This window comes from Alosa sapidissima, chromosome 6 (genome assembly GCF_018492685.1).
Source record: "Alosa sapidissima isolate fAloSap1 chromosome 6, fAloSap1.pri, whole genome shotgun sequence".
Classification (NCBI taxonomy): Eukaryota; Metazoa; Chordata; class Actinopteri; order Clupeiformes; family Clupeidae; genus Alosa; species Alosa sapidissima.
Genome location: NC_055962.1, coordinates 10,607,905 through 10,635,404, shown reverse-complemented (window position 1 = coordinate 10,635,404; position 27,500 = coordinate 10,607,905). Strand labels below are relative to the sequence as shown.

The 27,500-nt window shown below is 43.7% G+C and overlaps 2 protein-coding genes across 2 annotated transcripts in view; one reads left to right on the top strand and one right to left on the bottom strand.

Annotated features, from left to right (window-relative positions):
* The first annotated feature begins 7,677 nt into the window (after positions 1-7,677).
* ckbb (creatine kinase, brain b) lies at positions 7,678-12,379 on the top strand. The gene is made up of 8 exons (XM_042095764.1): positions 7,678-7,803; positions 8,651-8,855; positions 9,623-9,777; positions 10,113-10,245; positions 10,468-10,639; positions 11,105-11,228; positions 11,472-11,661; positions 11,901-12,379. Exons 2-8 carry the CDS (start codon positions 8,663-8,665, stop codon positions 12,077-12,079), a joined length of 1,146 nt encoding a protein of 381 aa, XP_041951698.1. The 5' UTR covers positions 7,678-7,803; positions 8,651-8,662; the 3' UTR covers positions 12,080-12,379.
* Positions 12,380-17,055: 4,676 nt separating this feature from the next.
* Positions 17,056-27,500, bottom strand: part of LOC121711971 (MAP/microtubule affinity-regulating kinase 3-like) — a 31,431-nt gene continuing 20,986 nt past the window's right edge. The window contains 6 exon segments of the mRNA XM_042095870.1: positions 17,056-19,342; positions 21,479-21,523; positions 24,800-24,826; positions 27,200-27,270; positions 27,272-27,412; positions 27,414-27,498. Coding sequence (XP_041951804.1) covers positions 18,997-19,342; positions 21,479-21,523; positions 24,800-24,826; positions 27,200-27,270; positions 27,272-27,412; positions 27,414-27,498 — 715 coding nt within the window. The 3' untranslated portion in view covers positions 17,056-18,996.

Here is a 27,500-nt window from a genome sequence, read left to right as displayed (position 1 = left end):
TAGCAGTAAATTTGCAGTCACAAGGTCGTCTAATCAAAGAAACAAAGAGAGAGAGAGGCTAGGTGTGACTTATTTGCTATGTGAGTTTCTCACTGACACTCTCACTCTCTCTGTTTCTCTTTGTTAGGAACTCAAAACAGCCATTTGAGAGGTGGATTAGCAGTAGCGCAGGTGATAACAGACACCTCATCAGTGTCACCACATCAGTGTCAGTCAGGGGAGGCTAGTGACGTTCCAGCCAGCGCTGCCGATAAACACCGAAGGAAGATAGAAGGAGAGAATGAACAGGCAAAATGAAAAAGGACAGTTTTAGGAAAATAAACCAAGTTGCCTAAGCTAATTTCCATCGATTCAAACGCCCAGCAATCTCAGAGAGTGCCATCAGAACTCCTTGCAATAGATTGATACAGCAACAGCAAGGGTCTGGCGTTTGCATTGGTTGTTATGTTCTGGGGCAGTGGGCTATGTGACGACAGGTGATACAGCACAGACCCCAGACCCCCTCGCCCACACCCTAGACCCAACCCCCCCTGTATCCTCTCTGTTCATATGTGACAGCTCGGCAACACTTAAGATCACAGAATGAGACGCAACACACGTGCGGAGCGCCACTTCTACCTGTCAGCGCGCTACTCACCCCCTGCTGGGGCTCTTGGAGCTCTCCAGACTGAACGGCCAAACTGCTCAGAGACACACCCTCCACCCCTTATATCCCATGATGCATCTGAGCAGCCAGTCCCTGGTTATGTGTCTCCCTGTCGGTGTGTATCTGGGAATTCTCCCAACGGAATGGCCAATATTTCGAGGAACCACCAGTGCTTATGATTCATTCTGCCCCCCCCCCCCACCCCCTCCCACCACCACCCCACCCCCATTACAGGTCTGCCTTTTGGCAAGTGTCTGGTAATTCTCCCAAATGAATAGCCAACAACATCTCTTAAAAGCACCACTTTCCCCCTCATTTATCCCATGAGACATCTACCCCTACTACTTCCAGCCTCCATTAAAAACCGCTCAGTATGTGCCTGCCCAAAACATCACGTCACATTACGTTAATGCCATGAGTCTGATGGCGACAGCCGCCTCTGCAGGCTGGAGTTTTGGATGTACGCAAGAGTGACCATGCTTATCTTGTCCTGTTTAGGGTGGTTCTTTTCCTCAAAACAAACAAACATGGCCTCAGGCGGTTGGGTAGATGTGTGTGTCTCTGTGTGTGGGGGCTGTGGGGTGGGGGGTTCGGTGGACGCTGAATTTTGGTGTGTGTTTGTTTGTGTGTGGTGTTAAGTTTTTAATTAAAATGGGTACGGAGGGGGCCGGGAACGTGACAGATTTGCACAGCAGAGGAGAAGCGTATGCTGAGACAGACTGAACAGAGACAGGGGCAGAGAGATGGAGCTGGTCTCTTGAGCTGGGTTGGGTGAAGCTGTTGGAGGAGGAGGTGGTCCATAGCCAAAATGTGCACAATAAGGGCACAGACAGGAACCGGATTACAATATAATATAGCCTGAGGCCCATCCAGTCAGAGGCGGGCCTTCACAGAATGAGGACAATTTACAGCCCAGAAAGTGGTGGCAAGACTAAAGCTGCCTGCGCCACCTGAGGAACGTGGAAATGTTTTTGTGTATTTGCTGTTTACCCCAGACTTAGATAAGAGAATACATACCCTTCTCTTCTCTATGTGTGTAATAACCCAGTCTAACTCAGTTAACCTAGCTTAGCATAATGCTGCGTTCCAGTTGTCTCATAAAACGACTTGTGATTCGGAATGTCAGGTCCGTGTAAAAAACCTGAGCTGGTTGCGTTCCAGTTGGATTTAGCCTGGGTACTCAGGGTTCGAACGAGCTGACGAGTCAGGATACAACTTCAGGGGCCGTTCCATTTGTAACTTCCTGTTAGCAGCTAAGCAACTAAGTAACTGACTTGGGAGGACAAATTAAAAACAGCATAATTCACTGGGAAGTGTATTACACCAGTTAGCCCAGTCCCTAAAGCTTCCTTTCATATGTGTTCATTTAATTTCAATTGCAAGTTGATTTTTGCCCAGGCACTCAAGCCAAGCAGGATGTACTGCATCATTGGGATGTGATGTGGGGCGTGTTTCAACCGATACAGGGGGAAAATGCCACTGCACACAATTGGATAGACCTCTCTTTTTTTCTGTTCATTTTATTCAAGTTCAAGTTATTCAAGTTCAAGTTATTGCAACATCTTGTACAACAGATGCGTTAGCAATATTAACGTTTCTCTAGCAACAACCTGCCTTTTTGGGGTGGTGGTAGTGTAGTGCTTAAGGAGCCATTGAACAAGCACAGTGCTAAACACAGTCATAAGACATCCAGATGAACAGGTTTCCAGTGTTGCATAAGTTGGACCTGCATCCAGTCCATGGGTGTACATCCTGTCAAAGCTAGTCCTGTAATGACAGACAGACAGACAGACACACACACAGACACACACACACACACACACATACTACCTCACCCTTTGTCAGCACAGCACATTCTTCTGTCAAAGCTAGTCCTGTAATGACACACACACACACACACACACACACACACACTCACTCTACCTCACCCTTTGTCAACACTACGCTCCCACTACCAGCGTCTGGAGCAAGTGAGTCTGACTAGTGAAAAAGGGTAGTAGACAGGCTGTATTTAACTGTACAAATTATAATGACAGTTGGGTCAAATATGCCAACTTCTCTCTTGTCATCCTAGTACACCGCCATGGTCAAGTGTTGCTTGAGTGTTTCTTCGCTGAATTGTGTTTCAGACCTGGGTCGTTTTGTGAGTTTTTACAGTAGAACTTATACAGTATAGCATACCTACTATGAAAGTTAGGTAAAGGGCAAAAGAGGCATGCAATGTTTGCCTCCCCTAGCCTCCGCCATTCACTGCCTCAAATTGGTAAAAGGAGCACAAGCACACAGATCCACTTTCATTTCACCTTGAGCAAGAATGTTCATATACATCATATTCATATAGTGCGATTGCGACGTAGTTTGAGCTCAGTTCTTTAGCTTGTGCAAATTTAATGTCATACAAATACCTCCAGAGCACTTTCCATGGCAATGCCCCGTTTTGATAGTTAGGACTATCATTTAGGTTGGCAATGTCATATGTTAATCTCGATGTTCACCATACAACAATGTCTTATGCTATGTCCTTGAGGTTTGCAATGTTAATAGGTCCTTCAGGCAATGACATACACAAGGACTTTCATATGCATTGTCATATAGTCTGCAGACAGTCTGACAGACAATCTTTTTTGTGCCTCTCCGTATCAAATTTTCAGGTTCCTACCGATTTGTTTTTGGTCAAAATGCTGGTACAATATGAACCAGAACAGAGCTGGTCCTCTGCTCGTGGGCAAGGTTTGTGGACAGAGAAGGACTGCTGGCTGGCTCTCGTCTGCTACTGCTCTAGCGGGGCTGCTGTAGGGGCCTGGTCAGCTCAGAGTGCTCGATGCTGGGTTTGGCTGGACCTGGGCCAGATGTGCTGGAGAGTTATCATCAGCCCTCAGACATCAGATAGCACATGCATTTGCATATATGCGTTATGGCTCCGGGAAAGCCTTGATTTTCAGTTTGGTCGATTTCCATGCACAATTCTCGAGCAAAGGGGCAGCGGGTATTTGTGCATTGTCATGCAGGCAGCAAGGATGCTCTAACCTCCTGTTCACACAAACACCAGAATGGAAATGGAGACAAGACACACGTGAGTGTGGCTAATGCTAACGCATCCATGTGTTTCAAGGCTTAGCGTCAGTATCTGTCTATGATGGGTGGCCATCTCATGGAAGCTGATATGAACACAGCTGCCTCTGCATTCAGTACAAGAATGGGCCCCTGCATCATCTCCCTCACACACACACACACACACACACACACACACACACACACACACACACACACCCCTCTCCAGCTGAGTTGAGTCTCAACATGTAACTCAAGGTTAGGCCCATGCATCATCTCTTTTTCTCTCTCTCCCCACACACACACACACACACACACACACACACACACATCGCCATCTCTCTAGCTGAGCTCTGCTGCGATGTGCTGCTCCCCTCCCCCAACCCCCACACTCTCCTGGCCCTCACCTCCGCAGTTAATAATTTAGACTCATGTGACACCACATGCACCGTCAGAAGCAGATGCTCCAGCACGTGCCACAGCTCTGCACTTGAGAAAAACCCGTCCATGACAGAGAAGCAGGCATTCAGATGATGCCGAGATACAATGGCAGACTTCAGTGATATACGTTGTGTTGTTATCAATCAGGAGAGCTTCATTCTGATGTCTATTGTAAGTAGTTCTGTTCTGAAATATCTAAAAGAGGAAAAACAAAGAATGAATAAATTAATAAATAGACATTTTTTCCTATCTGACCTACTCTATTGAAACAATATTGAAGGTCAGGCGCCTGTTGCATTACCTTTTGTTACACAACTGTGTTTTTCTCGCCTGTCACATCATGATGTATTTAAAGACATGCCACCCGCACTGCCTGTCCCTCTTGGGTCTTTCAGAAGAATTCATTTTAGTCTCGGGAACTAGGGTGTCTTCTTTGCACGTGTGCCTCCAAGTTTTCTTCATCGCGCGTTCTTCCACAACACAGACTGTGTGAGGTTTTGTGATTCCGGCAGGCCTCTGCAGAGGACCTAGGAGAAAGCCTTACGCTGCTGCGCCTTACTGTCCGTCTTAAGCCTGCGAGCCTATAAGAGCCCATTGAGCAAATTCAGAAGCCGCTCAGGAGAGTCCTTCATTCAGAGTAGCCAGCGAATGCAAGTGGGTTACGCCAAGGCTGCCTTCAGGTACCAAAGGTCAGGCTTCTGAGAACTTAACCACGCTTAATCCCCCAAGTGTAACCAGTGCACCACACTGCATTCATGAGTCTCAGGGGAACCAAGACTATGGACGGATGGATAAATACGCTAAAATGAGCAGGTAAATGTAGCCTGGCTCCGCCCTCCTACGTACTTCCGCTCAATTTTAATTTCCCTTCAGTACGTCGTCTGGGTCTGCGGTATATTCGCAGGTTTTCTCCCGGCCAATCTTTACCTGTCCAATCAGCGTGGCTGAGAACAATGACGATGAGGTCGTGCAAAGACGAAACCGAAACATATTGTGATAAACTGAAGTAACAACGCCTGCAAACGTCAAAAAATGCAGTTGGAAAAATGCAGAAATGTATTTATAGCAAAGGTAGACCCACATGCATTGTTTCCTGACTGTTGATGCTGTTTATTGTCAGTTTGTAAAGTTTAGGTGAAGTAGGAAGTAACATTAGGGATCTCTGATCAATATGATTGATAAGGCTGGACCAATGATTTCAAAGTTAGTGCCTGTCACGATGCAAGTGTTGCAAACGTTTCCCTATCAAGAACTGCCAGACTCTCTGTAAATGAAATGTACGTACGAGAGTCTAGATATGTCCAGGATAAGGTCAATTCACAAAGAGGATGGGAATGATGCTTGGCTTTACAAGCCGACTAACAGTAAAGGTTGAAAGCAGTAAGCCCCCTTAATCAAATTGAGTTAGCCTACGCTAGGCGCTAATGCCTATTGAGTTTGCGACCATATGAGTCAACATGCTGAGGGCAATGGGTTCATGCAATTTATACAGCTTTGTTTGGGAGCGGGATTGGACTACAAATGGGTCGCCGATGGCAGAACAGCTTTGGACACTGCCAGTATGGCCATTTGCAAGGCTGACGAAAGACACACATTGGATTTTTTTCCTTTCTTCAAATTAGAGCCACAGGACACAAGACACCCTGCTTCTTCCTGTGTATGACGTTTTAAAGGTTCGCCTGAACACATTGACGTGGAGGAAACTGCACTCTCTCTCACTCCATGCCCTTGACTACAAACGCGTTTCGGCGCCAAGCCGTCTTCGCCTGAACACATTGCCTGGTGGTGTCGCAACCCATCTGACTGTGACACAGAGGCTGAAACTTCTGTGTAGTGGACTGGCCCTATTTTGATTCACGTCAGCCTCGGTTTCCACCTCACACCTATCAACAAGACTTTATCCATACAGGATACTGTGACTAATTAACTTCATGCAATTGTGAGAATAAAGTGCAGAGCTGTTTTAGTCACTTGCTACAGGGATTGCAGATTGGTGTGTTGTGCAAGTGCCAAGAGTGGATTCCCCCTGTCACCCTTGCTAGCAGTAACACACTCAATTCAACACACTCAATTGCTACTGAGCACAACTGACCCACTGACAAGTGTGAAACAGCTAACTTGTGTTCTATCTTTTTTGCTATGTTATTTTTGGTATGAGTATAAAATGAGGATGGACTCATCTGGCTTTATAACACATACGTCTCTTCATATGACTGTTGTAGACAATAGTTCATCAGTCAGAAATACTCAAATACCTGCAAAGGCCTGTCTGACACCTGCCACAGCACGCATGCACAAACACACACACGCACACGCACACACACACGCACACACACATACACACACACAAACACACACACACTAGGGCTGTGTATTGGGAAGGATCTCACAATACAATACACATTACGATACATGGGTCACGATACAATACTGGTACATCACGATATATTATGATGCAATACATACAATACATATTGCGATATATTGCAATACTTTTTACAGAAAATTTAAAAATAGAGCTGGAAACACAATTTTGCTGTGTACCACATGGGCAATATAATATGTAGATCACATTATACTGATAATTCAGCAGACAAAAAATAAAAATATGGCAATAGTCAGCTGTATAGACATGTTTGCACAGTCCAATGATATTTTGCGGCAGTGGTGATACGATATATTGTGCAAGTGGCAATACGATATATCGATATTTTCATAACGAACAGCAACAGCCCTAACACACACACACACACACACACACACACCTGCCATAGCTATACTGCATCACAACACGCTGACTGAGAAGGCAGTATGCTTGTTCATTTATCAGTATGATAATGTCTGGCAAACTCTTCAGTATAACATTATCTAGTGAACGGACCAATGTTAACTGCATAACAATAAAATGTTCTAGACAAGGCAACACGTTGTTATTGCTGTCATCGCATGAACATGGAGTTCTACAATATTGTCACTCTCAGGCTAATGATCTAAATATCCGTTTTTTTGGATGTCTGGAATGACGTGAAAGTAGAAGAAGTAAAAGTAGTAAAATGTTTAAGAATTAATTCCTAAATAAAATAAAATACAATGTGTCTGAGGAAGCACCTGTTGATAATTGGCTGTAGGGCTACTCCTTACATTTCTTGGTTTATGAAGAGGATGTAGGCTAGCATAATGTTGGGGGCTGGTCTATACATTAAAAGACCACATTTTCACTCTCAGCTTTCATACAGTATATTTGTTACAAAAACATACACACAACTAAATAATAAACGTGTCAAGCAACTGTTTATCAAGTGATGCTCACGTTCTCCTATCACCCATATAATACCATGACAATAGCCTATTTGATTTGGTGGTAGAGATATCATGGAGTTCCACCACATTCATTTTACGATGATTGTCAATCACCACAGCAGAGCTCTCAAGGAAAAAAAAACATGTGATCCTTGGAAGCAATTGCTCAGCGCTGTCTGGTTGCGTGCATGCCCTCTCCAATAGAATGAATGGACTCAAATAGCACCCAATCAAAAATGGGCTCTCTTCGCGTATAAAACCGAAGGAAAGCAGCTTATTTCTGGACACCATTATCAGTGTTGGTGTGCTCGTTTGTGGTCTTGAAAAAGGATTTTTGTCTCTTTCCCAAAGAAAATCGACATACGGTAGGGTATTTTTTTTGTCAAATGCCTAACCGTAGACGGCTTATTGTAGACGATGCTTGTGGTATTGTCATATTTCCGTTTTGTAATGTGTTTGAGCAATTGACAGTGCCATTTCTGGTCATAAACCAGCATAATGGGTAGAACAAAGGCATAGCTGCTACCTTAATGAAGGATATGGCTTTTGGAAACGGTAGACGTTTTTACGCATGTGTTTGTCATGTATTGAGCAATACTATATCGAAAAAATGTATGTTGTAAAGCATAACTATAGTTGTGCCGTCTTAAATTGTTATTGTTTTGATTGACTGTGCAAAGTAAGCTTTGTGAAAAGATGCAGTTATCACAATGTCCTTACGTGCTGGCAACGACCTTGCGGTCTCTTCCTAACACTCGGTCCTCGGTGACGTTCACTGAAGGTGCTGCGCACTACGCATTCTTATTCGGGCACAACCTCTTGTGTCTCAATGCTCACATTTGTCGCAAGTGTTGGCAAAATATTTTGCATGAATGCAAATGTTGAGAAAACGTTATGTCTGCACGATGATGGGTGCATTTCAAACAATAGTCATAACGATTCTGTTAAATGGTTCAATCGCATTTCTACTTGATATGAACACTGTCATGGCCTAATCGTCACAACAAATTCAAGCCCATCCAAATGTGACCCAAGCAGGTTATACATTCTAACCTCTCGATTTCATTGCATACAATTGGGACCTTTAATGCTGTTACGTCACTATTAATGCGGCTAAATTGGTCGATCCGTTTTGGCACCAAGGGATGACTTCCCTGATATTTCAAGTTAATCAAGTCATCAAGTTAATTAACGGTCTCTTTGCCAACCCAGGTGAGAACAATCATGCCTTTCGGTAACACTCACAACTCGATGAAGATGAACTACTCCGCGGAGCAGGAGTACCCCGACCTCAGCCAGCATAACAACCACATGGCGAAGGTGCTGACTCCGGAGATGTACGCAAACCTCCGGGACAAACAAACCCCCAGTGGATTTACTCTGGATGATGTCATTCAAACTGGGGTTGATAACCCAGGTAAAGTTACCCCAGACCCTTTGTTTGCAAATCACTTGAGCTGTCCACTAGGTATCCTAATAAAACTATTGACTCCTTGCAACAAAAAATCCTCCCCGTTCATGCTGCGACCGTCCCAGGTTGGGATTGCATTCTTCTAGGACCAACTCCATCTTATGTAAAAAGCTCAACATTCTTGCCGCTCAATATGACGAGCTTATCCAGAGGAATTTACGGTTTGCCCCGATTTACATCAGGATCTAACCACATCTCTAACTTTTATAAATGTGTGCAGAGGTCATTATGGTCAAAGCGTCTTATCGCTCACCGTTTCTGCAGTAGGATTCCGAAAGGCTCGTCTTAGTGATTTGTAACACGGTGACGACCGCAATTTCATTTTCCATTCCAATTTGCTCACCTGATTCGCTACCAAGACATCGCTATTAGCAGGTGGCTGGCGATTTATATAGGCTAAGTCTAATTTAAATAAGTGTAATTTCAATGTGAATTAGCCTACTGATTCAGAAGGTATGAATGGAGGGGGGAGGGGGCTTACTGTAGCTGCCACTGGCAAATGCATTACGATGCATTGTGGCGTCCCAAGGCCAACGGGTTCATTGTAGAGCCTGTTCAGATGGAATGTTCTGATGGACCACTAGGGCTCCATAAAGGTGTTAACTAACAATTGTAGGCTATACTAAGTTAAAAATAACCCTGTTTAATTGATGATTATTATCTTGTGTCTAAAATATTTTTCTGGAACTTCATTTGTGTCTTTCCACTTTTAGGTCATCCCTTCATCATGACTGTTGGGTGCGTGGCTGGAGATGAGGAGACCTATGAAGTTTTCAAGGAGCTGCTTGACCCAGTCATCGAGGACCGCCACGGTGGATACAAGCCCACAGACACACACAAGACCGACCTGAACCCAGACAACCTGCAGGTGAGTCCCAATAACCAACAAGATTCCAGAAAAATACAACTTGTTTTCCCAGTGAAGGCTATTTATTTTGGCTCATGTTTTTTTATTTTTGAGCTTGGTAATATTGAGCATAATTTCAAGCATTGGTAGACTAAGCAGAGTAATTCCCTAAGGGAGGCAGTTCATTTTGAGATTAGTAGTGTGTTTGTCACTGCCAGTATATAACTTAACCTGATGGTGCCCAACACATTCACAACATGTATACTATACAATCTGAAATGCACAGATGCATTTGTGGTGTCTGAATGTATTTGAATTGGTTTGTGGGTAATGTAGTCTTTGTGGCTTGCCTTTAGGGTGGAGACGACCTGGACCCCAACTACGTTCTGAGCTCAAGAGTGCGAACTGGCAGGAGCATCCGTGGGTTCTGCCTGCCTCCACACTGCAGCCGTGGGGAGAGGCGCGGCATCGAGAACCTGTCCATTGAGGGTAAGGACCCATTCAAGTGACTTTTCTCTTTCTGCTTTTTGAAATTGTATACAACAGATTTCTTTCCCCCATGTAAAAGAGAATGTGTTTACATTTGGTATTAGTCACACAACTGTGTATAGAATAAAACTGAATGTTTCAGAGAAACTGTTTGAATTAAGACTGTTTTCAATTGATTTTCATTAAAAAATGTTTAATCGTCATCCCCTCCCCCTCCCCCAGCCTTGAGCTCCTTGGATGGAGACCTAAAAGGAAAGTACTACGCACTGAGGAACATGACGGAAGAGGAACAGCAACAGCTGATCGACGATCACTTCTTGTTCGACAAGCCTGTGTCCCCACTGCTTCTGGCCTCTGGGATGGGACGTGACTGGCCCGATGCCAGGGGCATTTGGTGAGGCCATCCATCCAGACCACCGTGTTAGCCTCTCCCTTGGCCTCACCCTTTTCTATCCATCATCCATGTTGGGGAGCCACAAATATTTGGAATGGATGGCACAATGTTTGCAATATTGCATTTTTTTTTTTTTTGGTAATCAGCTTGTGATGCAGATATTTCCTTCATATTAATTTAGAGATGCATCATAAATGGGTCCAGTAGGTATTTGGAGTACTCGGTGGTTTATTCAATTTTAATTCTGCTGCCAGACATTTGGCCTAAATCGAAGGAACGGTAAATTGTGCAAAACATGAACATGCATATAACTACTCTGGTAGTAGAGCTTATCTTTTTAATGCATGGCTATTAATATGAATGCCTAGCTTTGCTTGTTTCTGTTGCTGAGATTCTGTAATCCTCAACATGTGTTCGTGTGTGTGGTGTGTAAATATATAAATTTGTTTTTTTTTTTTCTTTCAGGCACAATGAATCTAAAACCTTCCTGGTCTGGGTGAACGAGGAAGACCACTTGCGTGTCATCTCTATGCAGAAGGGAGGCAACATGAAGGAAGTATTCACTCGTTTTTGCGAAGGCCTCACAAAGGTAGATACTCTTACTCGTAGATGGTGGCAAAAAATATTTTGTGCTATTTTAAGCGCACTATATATTGGCACAAGGAGTAACATCCTGGGATTTGGAGTTAAGGTTCTACTGCGATTTGTCAAGGAATTTTGTGTTTTTATTATACCTTAAGAACTAAAAACTAAAGTAGCCGGGATGTAAGGATTTGAATGAAAATGCATTTGTAAGATGTATAGTAGTCTGACTCCACGCTTGTTCCTGCAGATTGAGTCCTTATTCAAGGATAAGGGCCATGAGTTCATGTGGAACGAGCACTTGGGCTACGTGCTGACCTGCCCCTCTAACCTGGGCACCGGGCTGCGAGGTGGTGTTCACGTCAAGCTGCCCAACGTCAGCAAGCACGAGAAGTTCGGCGAGATCCTCAAGAGGCTCCGGCTCCAGAAACGCGGCACAGGTAAGACTTCAGGGTGCACGCTAGAGCTTTAGGTACACTCGGCCTCGGGGGGGTGGGGGGCTACATGCTGTTTTGGTTGTCATGAGTATGACCGTAATAGGACTCAAATCATTCAAACGTAGCAATGATTGCTGTGTCAACTCAATTAAAAGTAATGTTGATGCAGCACCATATTTTATATAAAAGACTGTAGTGTGTGTGCCTTCATCTAAATTTGAATTGCTCCCTTGTTCCTCCAGGTGGCGTCGACACCGCTGCAGTAGGTGGAGTGTTTGACATTTCCAACGCTGACCGTCTAGGCTTCTCAGAGGTCGAGCTGGTGCAGATGGTGGTTGATGGCGTCAAGCTGCTCGTTGACATGGAAAAGCGCTTGGAGGCCGGCCAGTCAATCGATGACCTCATGCCCGACCAGAAGTAAACGCTCTCCTGTGTGTGTGCGCGTGTCCGTCCAACCCCCCCATCCTTGTCACCAACCTACCCCACCTATTTGAGCCGCAGTCCACCCCACCCACCTCCACCAGTGGTCTCTCCCTCTGTCCTTCAAAAACCAATAATCTTAACTACATCGAGGGATACACTCTGCCCGAGCGAGTTAGTGGCACTAAAGTTTAGATGAGTCTTCCATCAGTGAATGATGAAGGATTTTGTATCTCAGACATCTTGCACTGTTTGAAGATGGATCTTAACACCTGAAATAAAACATCTCTGGCCCATGGAATCCTCTGTGTCTTGGTTTGTTTGTTGTTTTGTTTGTTTTATTTTATTTCTATCACAAGTGGGCTCACAACTTCCACACATGCTCAACAACTAACATTGCTTTGGTGGTTGTTCAAAGTCTACATGGCCTTTTCCCTACTAACACCTGCCCATAATATTTCTTCTTTAGTGGAAGTGATGCGTCACTGCTAAGGCCAAGCAATCCTCTTGAAGGGAAGCATGAGCACAACTGATTGATACTCCATACTTGGAGTGTGTATTTACATTTCAATATCTGGTCTCCTTATGGTCCAAGTAGCAGTGCTTGAATTGGGAGCGCCACAGTTAGAAATGTCAAATGCCACATTGTCTTCATGGTTTGTTTATGGTAATTAGCATATGCTTTGCCTTTTACCCAAAATATAAAATTACGTTTAAAGAAATTGCATAGCCTTTATAAAGTAATAGAATAAACCATAAATGTATACAAACCACAACACCTTTTATAAGGTAAGCAGTCAGATGCTGGATTACAAAAGTATCGCTAGAACAAAGAGCAGTAGGCAACTTATTCCACAAGGGATCACAGAAGAAAAGTCTTGTCAGAAGGCCAACATGGCAGGCGCTCCGAGGACCGCAGGGGACGTAGAGCTGGATCATGGCATTAAGATGGCAAGGCGCAGATCCAATAGGTGTCCTATAGGCCAGAGGGAGGGATTTGAGAGTTAATTCTGGCTGCTATAGAAAGTTGGTTTAAGGTCCTGGATCGAGTTGCCAAAATGGAAACTATGAAAAATTAAAGTGAACTGATTTTTATCTTGGTTAACTAATACATTAATGATAGATCAAAGCTTGTTAGATTTAATGTCTTCAAATACAAATTTGTATACATTTCATATGAGACTGTTGGTGTTAATGGAAACTGAAAGTTTAGTCATTCTGAGAGGATTCACGTTGAGATTTGTAACTGACTGCAATTTGAAATCTACTAGTCTGCCTCATTCAAGCCAAAGTGCAGTTTGTTGGCGTGCAGAGTTCCTCATGGTCCCAGGAGAGGAATTCCTTTGTTGTACCTAACCAAGCAAGCGTCTCTTAAAGAATAGTAGTGTGTTGCTAACTAGAGAGCTGGGAAATGACACACGAGACCCACAGTGGCTTGCCCTATGATGCCATCTAGTGGTGGTGACTGGTGAGAACCGTATCTTTTTTTTAAGCCATACTTGTCACAAGCTCAAGAGACGGTGTTTCCTCTGCGTTGATTGGCGGCGCCCCACTGCAAAATGATTGATCCCACTGTATCAGAAATAGGGCAGATGCACATTGTAGTAGCAGTTGCCTTTTAAATGATCCTGCTGACATGTCCTTCCCCCTGGATGCCGTTCACATTGCAATTTCAAACAAAGTAGAAGTAGAACTAATAGTGCACGTCCAGTTTGACTCAGGTTGCGGACTGGCTTGCCGTCAATGCTAAAACAAATCTAGAGGAAACACAGAGGCAGTATTTTATAAAATGACACAAGCAATAGCAAAGATTTTGTTATATCAAATCTTCACTCATACATTCTCTGTTATGATCATTTGTAACACTAATAATATCTGGGCATGGGTGTTGGGGTCGGGTGGGTTTAGGGGGAGCTTGTATATGAGCGAATGTGTAGGTATGTTGTACTGCAATGTCCTGTCTTTTGTATTTTCCAGTCCTACCGAGGACCATCTCGCATTATCACTAGTCGGCGGATGTGCATCAATAGACCATTCTGTCCAGCTGTGTAATGTTTCATTATGTAGGTAAGGCATCTGGGAATCAGTTTCCAACAAAATTCTCATTTGTACAAAGATCGACTCTTTCTGTAAAAAATAAAACTTATCTCATTGTTACCGATACTTTTAATATTGTGGACATTATTTGGACAAATTAAAAAAGGATTAATGGTGAGGTTTAATGGTGTCAAACTGTAAGGTAATTTGCTCTCTATTTGTAGCAACTTAAAGATGCCTTATGTTTTTATAAAAGTCTCCCATCTCATCACACATTCACACCTACAGTGACAGCTGGCTCCTCCCTTGTCATCATTTTTCAGGGCCCAGTTGCCCAGTGTCTCTGACTTTGGTATGAAAAAAAGATATATCTCCATTTTAATTGCAGTCATTTTACCCAAGCCTAGCAATAATGACAATAAACAATAATGGTACAGCAGCAACAAAACTGAGTCAACAAAATAACCTTCACATAGCATAGTGCTTTGTTATGAACAGTATGTGGCTTCTTTAAGAACAATTCAGCACATAGAGTGTAAGTGGTAGAAAAAACACAGATGAATAATTAGAAGCTGGACCGAAGCAGAGTTAGTAAAGCAGGCTTAAGCAGTTTGAACTGTTGGCAATATGCGGACTGTCTGAAGATGTATCTTGCGTCTGCCTGTTGCTCACAACCTTCGTTGAAGTTAGCCCTGATGTTCTTGTCTGATAAAACTTTGGTCCTACAATGATCTGACCAGTCTGGAGGTGAAGCAGGAAGGCATAGCATATTTAGCGGTAACATTTACAAAATCTAAGCGAACAAAACGCTTGAGTTTCTTAAGGGGTGCGGCAAAAATCCGAAAGCCGAACAGCTCCTACGCTTTAGGGCAGGGGTCTCAAACTCAAATGAGCTGGGGGCCAATTCTGCCAACGTCATCTGATTGGAGGGCCGGCTATTTCTGAAAATGCAATGTTCTTTTTTTCAAATACCACACAAAACTGCAAACAAAGTGCAAGTGTTTTTATCTAGTTTTAGACACCTGTGCTAGCAACCTTAGCTTATAAATAAAATAATGATAAAATAAATATTAATACAAATTATAAAATAAATGAAAAACATAAAAACAGGTATGTGTGTGTGTTTCACACCAAATAAAAATATTTCCTCTCATAACTTTTTTAAACCTGGCAAACTAGGCATCAGGGTTAAGAAAGCAACACCATTGGATTTTTTTATCAAAATTTCAAAAGGCCATGGCTTGAAAGTGGTCAGAGATGAAGTCCTACTGTAAATGTAAAAATCTTTGAGTAAAACAAAAGTTTATGAAGGGGGTAAATTTACCCATGTAATTTGTCACTGGATGGCAAGCACCTCAAATTATGCACCTTTCAGTAAATACTGGATGAACATATTTAAGCAGGTTTACTTTCCTTTTTTCATATAACCCACATAACAAATTAACAGGAAAACACCTAAGATGTATACCAACACCTAATATGTTGTGGTTTAGTAATAGATTACTACAATATAGGCCTACAATAAAGTATTCTGGTCAAACAGTTCCTATCGCGGGTAATCTGCAGTACCCAGAAGTTCGCATCATATTGCGGGTGACTTTGTAGTTCTTTAGAGCCCTATTTCTACTAGCCCTGCTGTCTGTACCACACTATCATCACGATTACCACTGCAACCTCCAAGCTATGTTGGGCAGAGGGTCGAAACAAGCATGGTATGCTTAGTGGACACCGCTGTATACACGCACCTCCATTCACAGACGCACCGACTATCACTGTCATAGACGATCGATCATAATCTCCAAAAGGATATTCTCCTTCAGAATTAGAATAGGTGAATAACATAGCTTACCTAAGACTTCATCGCACGTGAACGTTTTTCAACATTTGGTGTAGGCCTATTTCTGCTTAATTTCTGCTTCAATTTCTGCAACACTATGGCCTGCATCGCTTCCGCGTCATTACATATGCACGTCTTTGTGTTTCTCGCGTGTAATACAAGTATTTCCTGAAAACTTTGCGCAGCGATTTTGGGTTTGAATCAAGCTATGGATGTCTTGCACATAGTGGAGCAGAGTAGGCCTACAAATGAGATTTGTCACCGTACCTGGATCTATCCTCTATTTTAATCAGTATCGTTGTTTGTCGCAATTAATAGCCTCAAGGGCCGGATTACATTATTATTTTGTCATACGTCGCGGGCCGGAATTGGGCAGGACGCGGGCCGGATTTGGCCCGCGGGCCGGGTGTTTGAGACCCCTGCTTTAGGGGCATATGATTTTACTTATTTGATATAGGCCTATGCAATATACTAAGGAAATATACATTAGCCTGATTAAATGCTTTGATTTAAATATATTCTACCCATATTCAAAGAGCTATAACAAATACAGAGATGTAGACATAACTGTCCATCAACAAAAGAGTTTTAATGGATATGTGGACCTTCAGATGGTGTTGGGTGAGTCGAGCAACCCATGGGACCCCCCTCGGCTACACCCCTGATTTTCAGAGCACAAGTACCACTTTGACATCCGTTTTAAACATACAGCGCAGTGGGATTGTGTAGGCCGGGACTCTGATTTTGACCAGAAAACTGCACAGGCTGTAAGGCTGCAACCGAGAGGTAAGGTTACAACCTGTTCACTCAAAGGCAGTAAAAAGTAATTCATGAATGTATATTTTCTCCACAATGCACCTAAATTTAAACACTCAAATAAATACTTAAAAAGAAAAGAAATTACGAAATGCACGGAGAACCAATAGGAACAATTATGACTACTACCCTTCAGAAATATAATTACTTCAATATTATTGGTTTTGAAACTTTTATGTTTTTTCCACAACAAAAACCACTGATTGCACCTTAAAAGGTGCCAAGCACAAGATATAATACCCACCCACACACACACATACACCAATGAGACAGACCCATGAAGAGACTGCTTTTAGAGTGTTTTAATGGAGACACTGATTAACCTTAACCTGTGATGAGTTACATTAAGTTTGTTTCTGGCTATAAGCCAGACTTAAAAAAAAGGAAGAAAACAAAACAAAACCAAAAACAAACAAAAAAAAAGTACATCATGATGCTGTGGTCGCCAAACTAATACACATTATTTATTTACATTCCAACCAGAAATAAGACAAAACATAATCAGTAAAATAAACAAAAAAAACAAAATGACAGTGCTAGAATACGAAGGGGTATGGAGTGAATACTGGTGATCTGGTTGTGTGGCGACTTGAACTCTGACCTTTGAACGCTTTACTGTGCCAACACCACTGACCTCGCCGGGTCAAGAGCTAGCAGAGGGCATTCTGGTAAAGTCCAGGAATATAAACAAAACAATTAAAATACATAAGGAAGGAAAATCTTCCTAACCACTCTCACTTTCTCTCTCTCTCTCTCTCTCTCTTTAATAATTATATTATTTAACCAACTCAGTATAGACTCAAAGTCATGAGACACTGCAAAAAGCATTGTCCCCAATTTTTAACGCTTGTGTGTTTGCAAGTGTGTTCCTGTGAGCGTGCTTGTGTGTGCATGTCTGTGTGTGTGTGTGTGTGTGAGAGAGCAGTCTCTTCTGACGTGTGTCGCCGCTTCCAGTCTACTTTTCTGGATCGAGGCTCTTCCACTCCCTCTCGTTTTGTGAGGCCAACTATGTGCACAGCAGAGCCTAAAAAAAGGCTTTGAATGCTCATCCCCTGGTCAGCGCTTCGTCTCTGGGAACGGATTCCGCGTGGTCCTGGGAGTGGGGCCACTGCTCCTTTGGCAGGCTGTGGACTGACCAGAACTGACCAGCTCTATTGCTCAGGGCAAGTGTGATGAGGGGTGACTCAGCAGGGTTACTAATGAGGAGTGAGTGAGTGTGTGTGTGTGTGTGTGTGTGTGTGTGTGTGTGTGTGTGTGTGTGTGTGTGTGTGTACAGTATGTGTGTGTGTGAGCAGGTGGCTGCTTGTGCACTGATTAAGGTGCAAATAGGGTGTGTTCTTTAGATGAGAAAGCACCACCATCACCCATAGACATAAATGAAACAAACAAAAACAGACAAAACGGAAAACAAACAAGAATAAAACAGACTATGTTCACATCAAAGAAAATGTGTGAGCGTGAGTGTGTGTGTGTGTGCAACTTATGGCTCTGTCCTACCCTGCCTGGACCAACTCCTACTGGGCCGAGAGAAGGGTGGCATGGGCCGTGCTATGTGCCGGTTCCACCGACAGGGGGCGTCGTGGGCCTGAGACCAGGCCAGCGGGGGACAGCGTGGGGACGGGTGGAGCCACTGGTTTCAATCCCCTCTTTTTTTTCTGTGACATTTTTTTTGTTGTTTATTTATTTTTTGCTTTTGTTTTCTTGTGTGAAGCGACTTTTTCCTTTGCTGAGGTTTTGGAGTGAGTGGGCCGGTGGGTGACTATGGCCCAAAAGGCCAACTAATGCAGTGCACAATAAAAAAAAAAGAAAAAAAAAAAGAGAAAACAACAGACAAATTCCTCACTTTTTTTTATCACCAACGGACGCATCAATAATAATTATTATTAATAATAATAATAATAATAACAATAATAATAATAATAATAACATCAACAATGGAAAGATGCAGGAAATTATTGCCTAAGGCATAAGTCTATACATTATTTTCTGGTACATACTTTGTAAGTGTTTTGAGCGCTATTTTCAGTATTTGCTACCATTTTTGTTTGTTCATAAACAATGTACAGCTTGATTATGCTAGTTTTTTTGTGTGCCTTTAGTCCTTTAGTCGCTTTTTTTCACATTTTCTCTGGTATTGTTTTGTTTCGTTTTTGTACGTACGTCACTGTTATTTTTTTTCTCTTTTTCCCCCCTCCCCCTCCTCTTGTCAATTAGGGTTTCCCAGGTTTTTACAGCTTTAACTCGTTGGCGATTTTGGAGGCGATGTTCTTGAAGGCGATGGACGTCCCCGATATCCGTTTGAAGCGCACGCCGTTGAGTGAGAGGCGGGGAAGCTTGCACACCTCCATCTCCCATTGGACAAGGCTTTCGGCGTGGCCGTCGCCGTGGACGCAGAGGAGCAGGAATCGCTCGCGCTGCTCGTAGTCACAGTTGTTGGCGTCCAGCACCTTGCGGATCTCGCGCATCATGTCGGCCGGGTCCATGGACGAGGTGGTCTTCATGCTCCACGTGAAGCGCAGCGAGCGGGGCTTGCTATCCTTGCTGTCCTCCTTGGTCTCTCCAGAAACGTTGCGACTAGATAATGGAGAAAGGAGGAGCAGAGGCATAAAAGTGGGTCAGTCTCAAAAAGGGCACAGCGGTACGTGGTGTGTGGTTGCACTGTGGGAATTATAGTTTTATTTTAAGTCAAAACGTATGTAATATAGTATAGTATATGAATATAGTATAGTTAATATATGGAAAAAAAAATCTACTGAATGCCTGAATACTACCCATAACATACAATATAATATGGTTGGGCACAGTAACCGCCAAATATCTTTTACCTTAACATATTGGGCATAGTAGAACATATTCTTAACATAAATTGGGATGGCAAACATAGTATGTGTTGGTGTGTTGCTTGGTATGTTGTTAAGACCTAAAACATTAAAGAAGAACCTGAACAGAATATCACGGAAACAGTGGGTGTCGGTGTTCTTGAGGAAGCTCAATAGGAGAATTTGTGAGTGACGTAAGGTAGCATCATCGTGCTGTGACTAACACGTCCATGCATGCATGAGGTGTTCACATGACATAAGCATGGCAGCCATGCAGGCTTCTGGAGAGCATGCAAATACTGGGCTGAGCACACAGTTTTTTGGTGTTTTATGCCCCCAACGTTGTCTTCAAGGCAGCGCTGCCTGGAATGCACTAGGGTTAGGCACGGGTTAAGGTTAGGGTTAGAGTTAGGATTAGGTTTAGGATTAGGTGCCTTTAAGCCAGCGGTGGCAGCGCTGCTGGAAGACAACGTTGGGGGCATAAAACACCATTGAGCGCTCACAGTCACATGACTGCAACAGAACCACTCAAACACCTCCCTCATGATGACCTTGGCCTGGTTTCAGTTCTCACACTTGCACCTGAACGTGTGCAATGGGATTAGACTACCGGATTTGTAGACCAAATGGGTCAATCAAGCGCCCTTGGAGTAGACTGGGAAACAATTGGGCAACTAGACTGATGGAGATCTTCTCTTTGTTTTTTGCTCTGTTTCAGCACAAGGTGTCAGCAGAGAGCCAAAGATGACTCTCTGGGTTCCTCTCCTTGCAACTTATGGGCTCATGGAATGAAATATGGCCCAAGAGACCCACTTCATCTTGTGCACTTGCTGACTACCCGAGGGCTATCTGGGAAGTAATGGGATCCTGTGCTAAGCGATGCAATAATGGGTTGACAATGAACATGTCTGCTGAGCATGGCATTTCACAAATGGACCCCCCCCCCCCCTCCCCTTCTTGTCTGCTGTTGACTGGGTGCACCTCTCTGGTAGCCTAGAAATCTAGACGCACCCTAGCGGCAGCGAATTACATTTTCTGCCAGGGCTAGTCTAGCAACTCTCCTTTGGCTTGTGAGCTGGAAAAATTAAACTTCTATCAGGCCAATCAAATGGCCAATCAATCAGGCCAATCGTGTATAAAGACGTTAGGCGGGCTTAACAATGATTGATGGCAGAGTTGCAACGGTTTGGCTTGAATTCCCAACTTGAAAACAAAGAAGATGGATGTTGCTGTTGGCGAACAGCGTGACCCGTTAAGCTTTTTTTTAAGTTGGCAAAAGTTTGAACTAGCCAACTAGCTCTGCTGGTGGGAAAACGCATGGGACTCGTAGCGCTGTTAGCGTTGTCCTATTGTGTGCAGAGAGAATTTGAAAGACAACTGATTATCCCGCCCCTCGGACTGAGCACTGCCAACGGTGAGTGCCCAGACCCTACATTTTAATGTGGGTCTGGCTCGTCAGGCTACCTCTCTGGTGCACATTTAGGCGGGGATCACATTAGCCTGCGGCAAGCGGCAGTGGCAAGCATAACACAGCGCTCAGACTTAATAAGTTCTATCTTGTTCCTTCCTGGTAACACAAACGGTTTGCCTTAGCTGACAATTGAATACGCTCACTTTGCGCTTTCAGCTTCTTCAACGCTAGCATTACGCCAACGTTCCCACCGTTCCGCTGCCAAACCATAGAGAACAATAGGAAACCTGCCACTTGCCGCTGGCTAATGTGATCCCCGCCTAATTGGAAAAAGATAAAAGGGCGGGTCTAACCCCCACTGATGACGGTGGATGGGGAGAGACTGAGTGGAGTACAGGCCTCCCCATCCTACCCCACCTCCACCAAAAAACTACACAAAAAATAAAACACCCCCCTTCGGAGCGTCAACCCAAGTCTCACCTTGAACCCTCATATCTCCCATTCCTCTCAAACTCTGCTGGCCCTCTTCAGAGACGAGAGTTGGAGAAGAGGAAAAAAAAGAGGAGAGAAAGAGAGAGAGAGAGAGGAAAAAGCAATGAGAGTTCATCTCCGTGACAACAACCAGACGTTATCTATGGACCAGAGTGACAAAAAACAAAAACAAATAGCAAGTCAGCGTTTTGAAGGTAGAGAATAGTGGATGAAAATGTGTGTTAGTCATTTTGGGGGGAAAAAAGAGTCAACAACCTGTTAGCATGTTAGTTTCTGCTCTCTTTTAGTGCTAGCATACACAGCTGGATTAAAAAAAGGCACATTTTTTTTGGCCTCAATGTATGTTTGACAGCTACATCAGCCGAGGCAGACCTTCTTTAGGTGGACATCCTATGAGCAAGGAACTTAACTTCCTGTCCAAAAAGTCCAAAGCTGAGTCAGCAGTCTTCACTGCCCCCACAACAAAAAACAGGGGAAGAGGAAAACTAGAGCAAGGGCAGAGGAGACATCTAAACTCTCAGTGAGTGTGCTTAAGTGTACAAGTGTGCTTCCTCCACAATGGGACACTTCAAACAAGATAAGATTAGTTTAGCCAAACAAATAACAGATATGTACAACATTAATGGTAGACATTGACACATGATGCAAACAGAAACCGTGTTTACGAGTAGACGGACATAAAAAAAAACAAAAAAAAAACACATTTTAAGGACAATTGAATGCAGATTCACTCAAACGACAGAATATGGAAAACAATCGTGCTGGAATAGAGAGAGGAAGAATGACATAGTGAGGTAAAGAGAGAGAGAGAAAGAGAGGGAGAGAGATAAAGACAGAGAGTGGAGGCAAGCGTATGAGAGACAAAATAACATGGAAGAACAGATGTTGCGAGAGGGAGAGAGAAAAGTAAGAAATAAATAAATAAAAAGAAAGACATAGATAAAGTCATTGCATGAGAGGGGAAAGGCTATGGAGTGAGAAATGGATGGTGAGAGAGGGAACTGGCTGACTCCTGCGAGGCATGCAGGATGTGTCCCGAGAAAGAGAAAGAGAGAGAGAGAGAGAGAGAGAGAGAGAGAGAGAGAGAGAGAGAGAGAGAGAAAAGAGGAGAGAGGTGGCAAAGGCTCGGACAGATGGACAGATGGCCTACAGTGGCCTGAGGGACTTCCGGCCGACCAGAAAGTCCCCGGAAAGGGGACGACCACTGGCGGAACAGCTGCTCGCTGCTCAGACCGCACGTTTCACTCGTAGTGCATGTTCCATAAAAAAATCACTGGAAAAATGGCTCGTGCCTGTGCTTGGCTGCAATAATCTTTTGTTTTGTTGCTATTGCCTTCTCAAAAAAAATAGGTCTGAGAAATTTCTATAGAAAATAAGCTTTAGGTTTGTTATTTACAATCAGTTAGAGGTTATAAATAAATAAATACATTTTGTTTTAATCAGGAAGGGGTTATAAGATGAGGGTTAAAGAGATTGCATCAGCTCTGCAAAGAAAAAAAGGTTTGGTCTAATAAGACTCAAATATCGCAAAAAAGTTTATACGTACGCTCACATGAGGTGGTTTTTTAGACCCTGATGTCAATAAAGTGCTATTTCACAAAAGTGAAATGGAAACACATTTTTCGCATTTAGGTGAGTCACATGACCCAACACATTCAAAAGTGGCGCGTTTCGTGTGGTTGGATGAGAATACTAATTTTTATAGTTGGTGCAAGTCTATAGCAAGCAAAAACAAAATTCAAACATTTATAATGATGCCATCCCCGAATTGTCATGTTGCAGCTGGAAGGTACAAAGAGTTCAGCTTTTAATCTTTTTTCCTTCTCTCACATTCCATTGCCCTCTATTCACAACTACCACAGCAATCACATTTTACGAAATCTGTTGTCACGGTTTCCTAGAATGACTATCGCAAGAAGATAAAACCCATCTTTAAGCACACTGCACTACATCACTCTGACCATTTGCATTAGGTTTTTTTTTTCTTCTTTCTTTACTTTTTGAATATATCTACTTTCTGAATATACGTTTTGCACAAAGCTGTAATGGACACCCTGCAACTGATGCTGAACACTGATAGTCCCTATGCCGGGTGAACGGAAGCTGAAGAGACGGCAATGAGAAAATTACAAGAAATCTGTCCCCCAAAGGAGGACGTGAACGCTGTTTCATGAACCACTATGTCCTCTACAAGGGAGACAGCCAGGATCCCTATGGCAACCAGCAGAACCGGAGGTGCTTGGTGTGATAGACGTCCTGAGCCAAGGCTAACTCCGGAGCCCTAGGGGGCGCCCACGCACACAAATCGTCACGGGGCCTCCTTTGGGAACACTGTGCCAGGAGGAGAATAAAGTTATACCTGGAGTGAGTGGGAGAGAACTGGAGAGGTGGGTGGGGATTTCTCGAGAGTCAACTACCAGTGGACAGGGGCAGGAGTTCCAGAGTTCGGGAGGGGCAAAGAGAGGGTGACTCCATCAAGGGGGCAGAAAGGGATGGAGGTGGGCTTGAGGTTGGAGTTGAGGGTTGAGGTTGGAAGGGTTTGCTTTCGAAAGCCTCGGTACCTGGTCTCCATCTCGTTACGAACCCCCTCTCAATCGCCACATCTGTCTGCAGCCATATTAAGCGCCCAGTAGGGTGGCCTGAATCGTACAAGAGTGTGGTAAGTCCGTTAAGCCCAGATCACACACAGACACAGAAGACATCTAGGAGGGGGGTGGTGGGGGTGGACCAAATACTTTTTAAGGCTATATGTCTCCAGAGAGACACGGTGTAGCTAAAATCAATTTGGCCGCTAATCGACCCATTTGATTCAGACACTCACAACAACACACAACAACTTACCTGTAAAAGAAACTTGGTGAAAAGTGTGAATGTTGCCATTTTTCTGTTTCTTTTCATTTTGTTTTGTTAAATTGGTAAAATAACAAAAGTGATATCAGGTCAGGTTTCAGGTGTGGGCAGGTTACTGTGCACAATTTTGCCCTGTGAGAAGGCATGCATGGGTGAACTAATAAGGGAACTGGTCCGGCAGGGCTCAGCTCATCGTGACTGGCAGGAGGAGAAGGCACAGGACTAAGGCATGCTTAATCACACACAGATCAAGGCTCAACAGAGAGTGTAAGAGTGTGTGAGAGAGTGAGAGAGACGAGACTGTCAGTGAGTTTGTTTTTCTCAGGCTTTTCGATGCAGCTGCTTGTCACACAAGTGGTAAATGCTCACAAAAAAAACGAAAAAGAAAGAATGAGAGAGAATAAATCTTTTGGTTAATGAAACACGAAAGGCAGGTTATGGAGTTATCAAATGTCCTACCTTTTGGTAAACCTGAATGACATATTTCTACAAAAAAAAAAGAAAAAAAAGAGGGATATAAATACATTAATTAAAAAATGGATTATTAAACATCGATTAAATAGAAAGGCTGGTTGAGCAGGATTTGGTCCCGTCTCATCTGTGACATTGGTAACGCTCCACTTGCAGCTTAAGTCTAAAGAGAGCAATGTCAATTTTAATGCGATTTATTGTGGATTTAGTCAATTAGTGTTATGAGAGTCATTCTTAGGTCATTAGCATCTGGATATTGTTCATGCTAAAGCTCGGCACTGTGCTGTTACTATTTCTGTAGCACTCCCTCGGGGGTATGTGGTCTGCTGTCATTAAACACTTGTGAGAAGCTAAGCAGTGATCTATATCTAACTGAAATAGAAATTGCATTACTGTAAATGGAGACTAATGTGATTAGTGCGTAATATATTGTACAAAATATTACAGCCCCAATTAGAATTCAATGTGTGAAAGTGTTACAACAATTTGATGGTGCATTAGTACATCTGATTAAGCTTGCTGAAAAAGCATGGTTAATATGAGAAGATGGTTCAGCTAATACACTGAAGCCTTGGGAATGGGATTGCAATTCAAAGTTTTTTTTTTTTTGGGGGGGGGGGGGTTAGAGCAAAGCACAAACATGACTTTGACATTTCAAAAAGTTCAAAAAGAAAGTAATACCACAGAAGAAAGAAATAATGGACCTCGTGCAAGATTATCTTTTATAGTCTTCACTTCACTTTGACTTCATTTGGCTTTATATAGCCTAACTATATGATGCCGTGTTAAACAAACATTCACAACAGTCAAACATCATGAAGGAGTCACACGGATGACCTCCTCATACTGTATGAGAACATGGTCTGACTCTGAAGCAACATGTGAATTAGCCGAAAACTTTTCACTAAGTATCTGCTATCCTGTTTAATTTGTCAACCTGCAACAGCTGACAATTTTGTAATTCTATTAAGAACTATTATTAAACATGTTCCAATATTCTTGTTTTAATGTTACTTAAACTAAAACGAAACAAAAGGTGGAAAAGCCCCAGGAGGGTGATGGGGAGATATGAAACCCTGAAATAGTTATTACATTAAGATGAGGCATCCCATGTGCAATATCTTCAAAGCAGACCCAATGAAATAGAAGGTCTAAAACCTATTAATCATAAAAGACATTTCCTGTCTTTGAGGAACAAATGCCTTATGGTATACAACTCGTATTACAAGACTGGGCTACTCATTAATTTTGTCAGTGCCTAAGAGGAAACATGTTTCTATAATTGCTTGTACAAGATGCCCTCTGTCTGTTTTTACGAGGTTCTTGCATGAGGCCTAATGGTAGAACTGCGGTAACAAACAGCCCGGTTCATCTGATACCTTTGACCTAAAAAAAATTGTCTATGCGTTGGGCCAAGCAAGCGGTCAGCAGCGATGTCCCATATTTACCAAAGAGCTACAGAAATGCCCCGCACTACGCAGATCGCTAAACGACTCCACTAAAAAATGGACCTCGGGCATAAGTTCCTAAGTTCTGAAAGCCGCAGCAGGCCTGACTTCTCAAGCTACCTACCCACAACAACCCCTGCTCCCGAATGATCTACTGGGAGTATGTATGTATCTGTGTGTGTGTGTGTGAGGGGAGGGTGGTTTTGGGGGGTTAGGGGTGTAGAGGACCTAGAGAAGAGGACCAAGTGAGGGAGTCCGATACGGGGGAGGAGAGGATTCGGGTGAGCCATGCTCCGCAAACAGGGAGTCGGGGAACCACCACGACCATGACTGGGTGGGGATGGGCAGGAGGAGGTAGTGCTGCTGCGAGTCAAAGGGGAACGTGTGTGTGTGTGACTCTGAGGAGGGGAAGGCCATCAGTGTAGGGGCGTCTATCAGTTCTGACCTCGGTGTTAGCCAGGGAGCTGCTCTGGGCATCACCCTGCAAGCATACAGGAGACTGCGTCCATGTGTGTCCTGCTGAACTGCCTGTCAGTATAAGGTATGTGTGTGTGTGTGTGTGTGTGTGTGTGTGTAAGCAAATGGCTGGTCAATTTGAATGGTGGAAGCAAAACCTATTCATGTTATTTTCAAAGCATACTTACTTTTCAGCACTGTATCAAACTTTTGCACACTGCTGTATATATTATACATAAAATATGGATGTGAAATATTATATATTTGTAGAAACACACACAAACACACAGAAGCACGCACAGAAGCACGCACAGAAACACAAGCACAAGTGTGCTTGTGTATGTGTGTACATGATGGTATTATGTATATGTACAGTATACGTGGTTGTATGTGTATACATGTGTGTGCTGTACAGGCTGTGAGTGTGTGTGTGCTGTACAGGCTGTGTGGTTGTGTGTGTGTGTGTGTGTGTGTTGGGTCTTACCTGCGCGTGAGCTTGGAGGTGAGCTTGGTGAAGAGGTTGGTGGAGCCGCGGCTGCGCGCCTGAGAGAGCGGGGGTGGCGTCGTGCGACAGCGTGGGCGAGGCCGGCGGGCCGTTGTAGGTGGCCGTGCGCCGCTCGCGCAGCTGACCGCCGTGGAAGGTGCTCCGGCTGGCCGTGCCCCGCGGGAAACGCAGCCGGTCCGGCGGGGGTGGCGCCGCTGCCGCTGCTGACGCTGTGCGTGGACGCGCCGCCAACGCCACTACCGCTGACCACGTGGCTCCGCTGACCAGCAACCGCCGTACT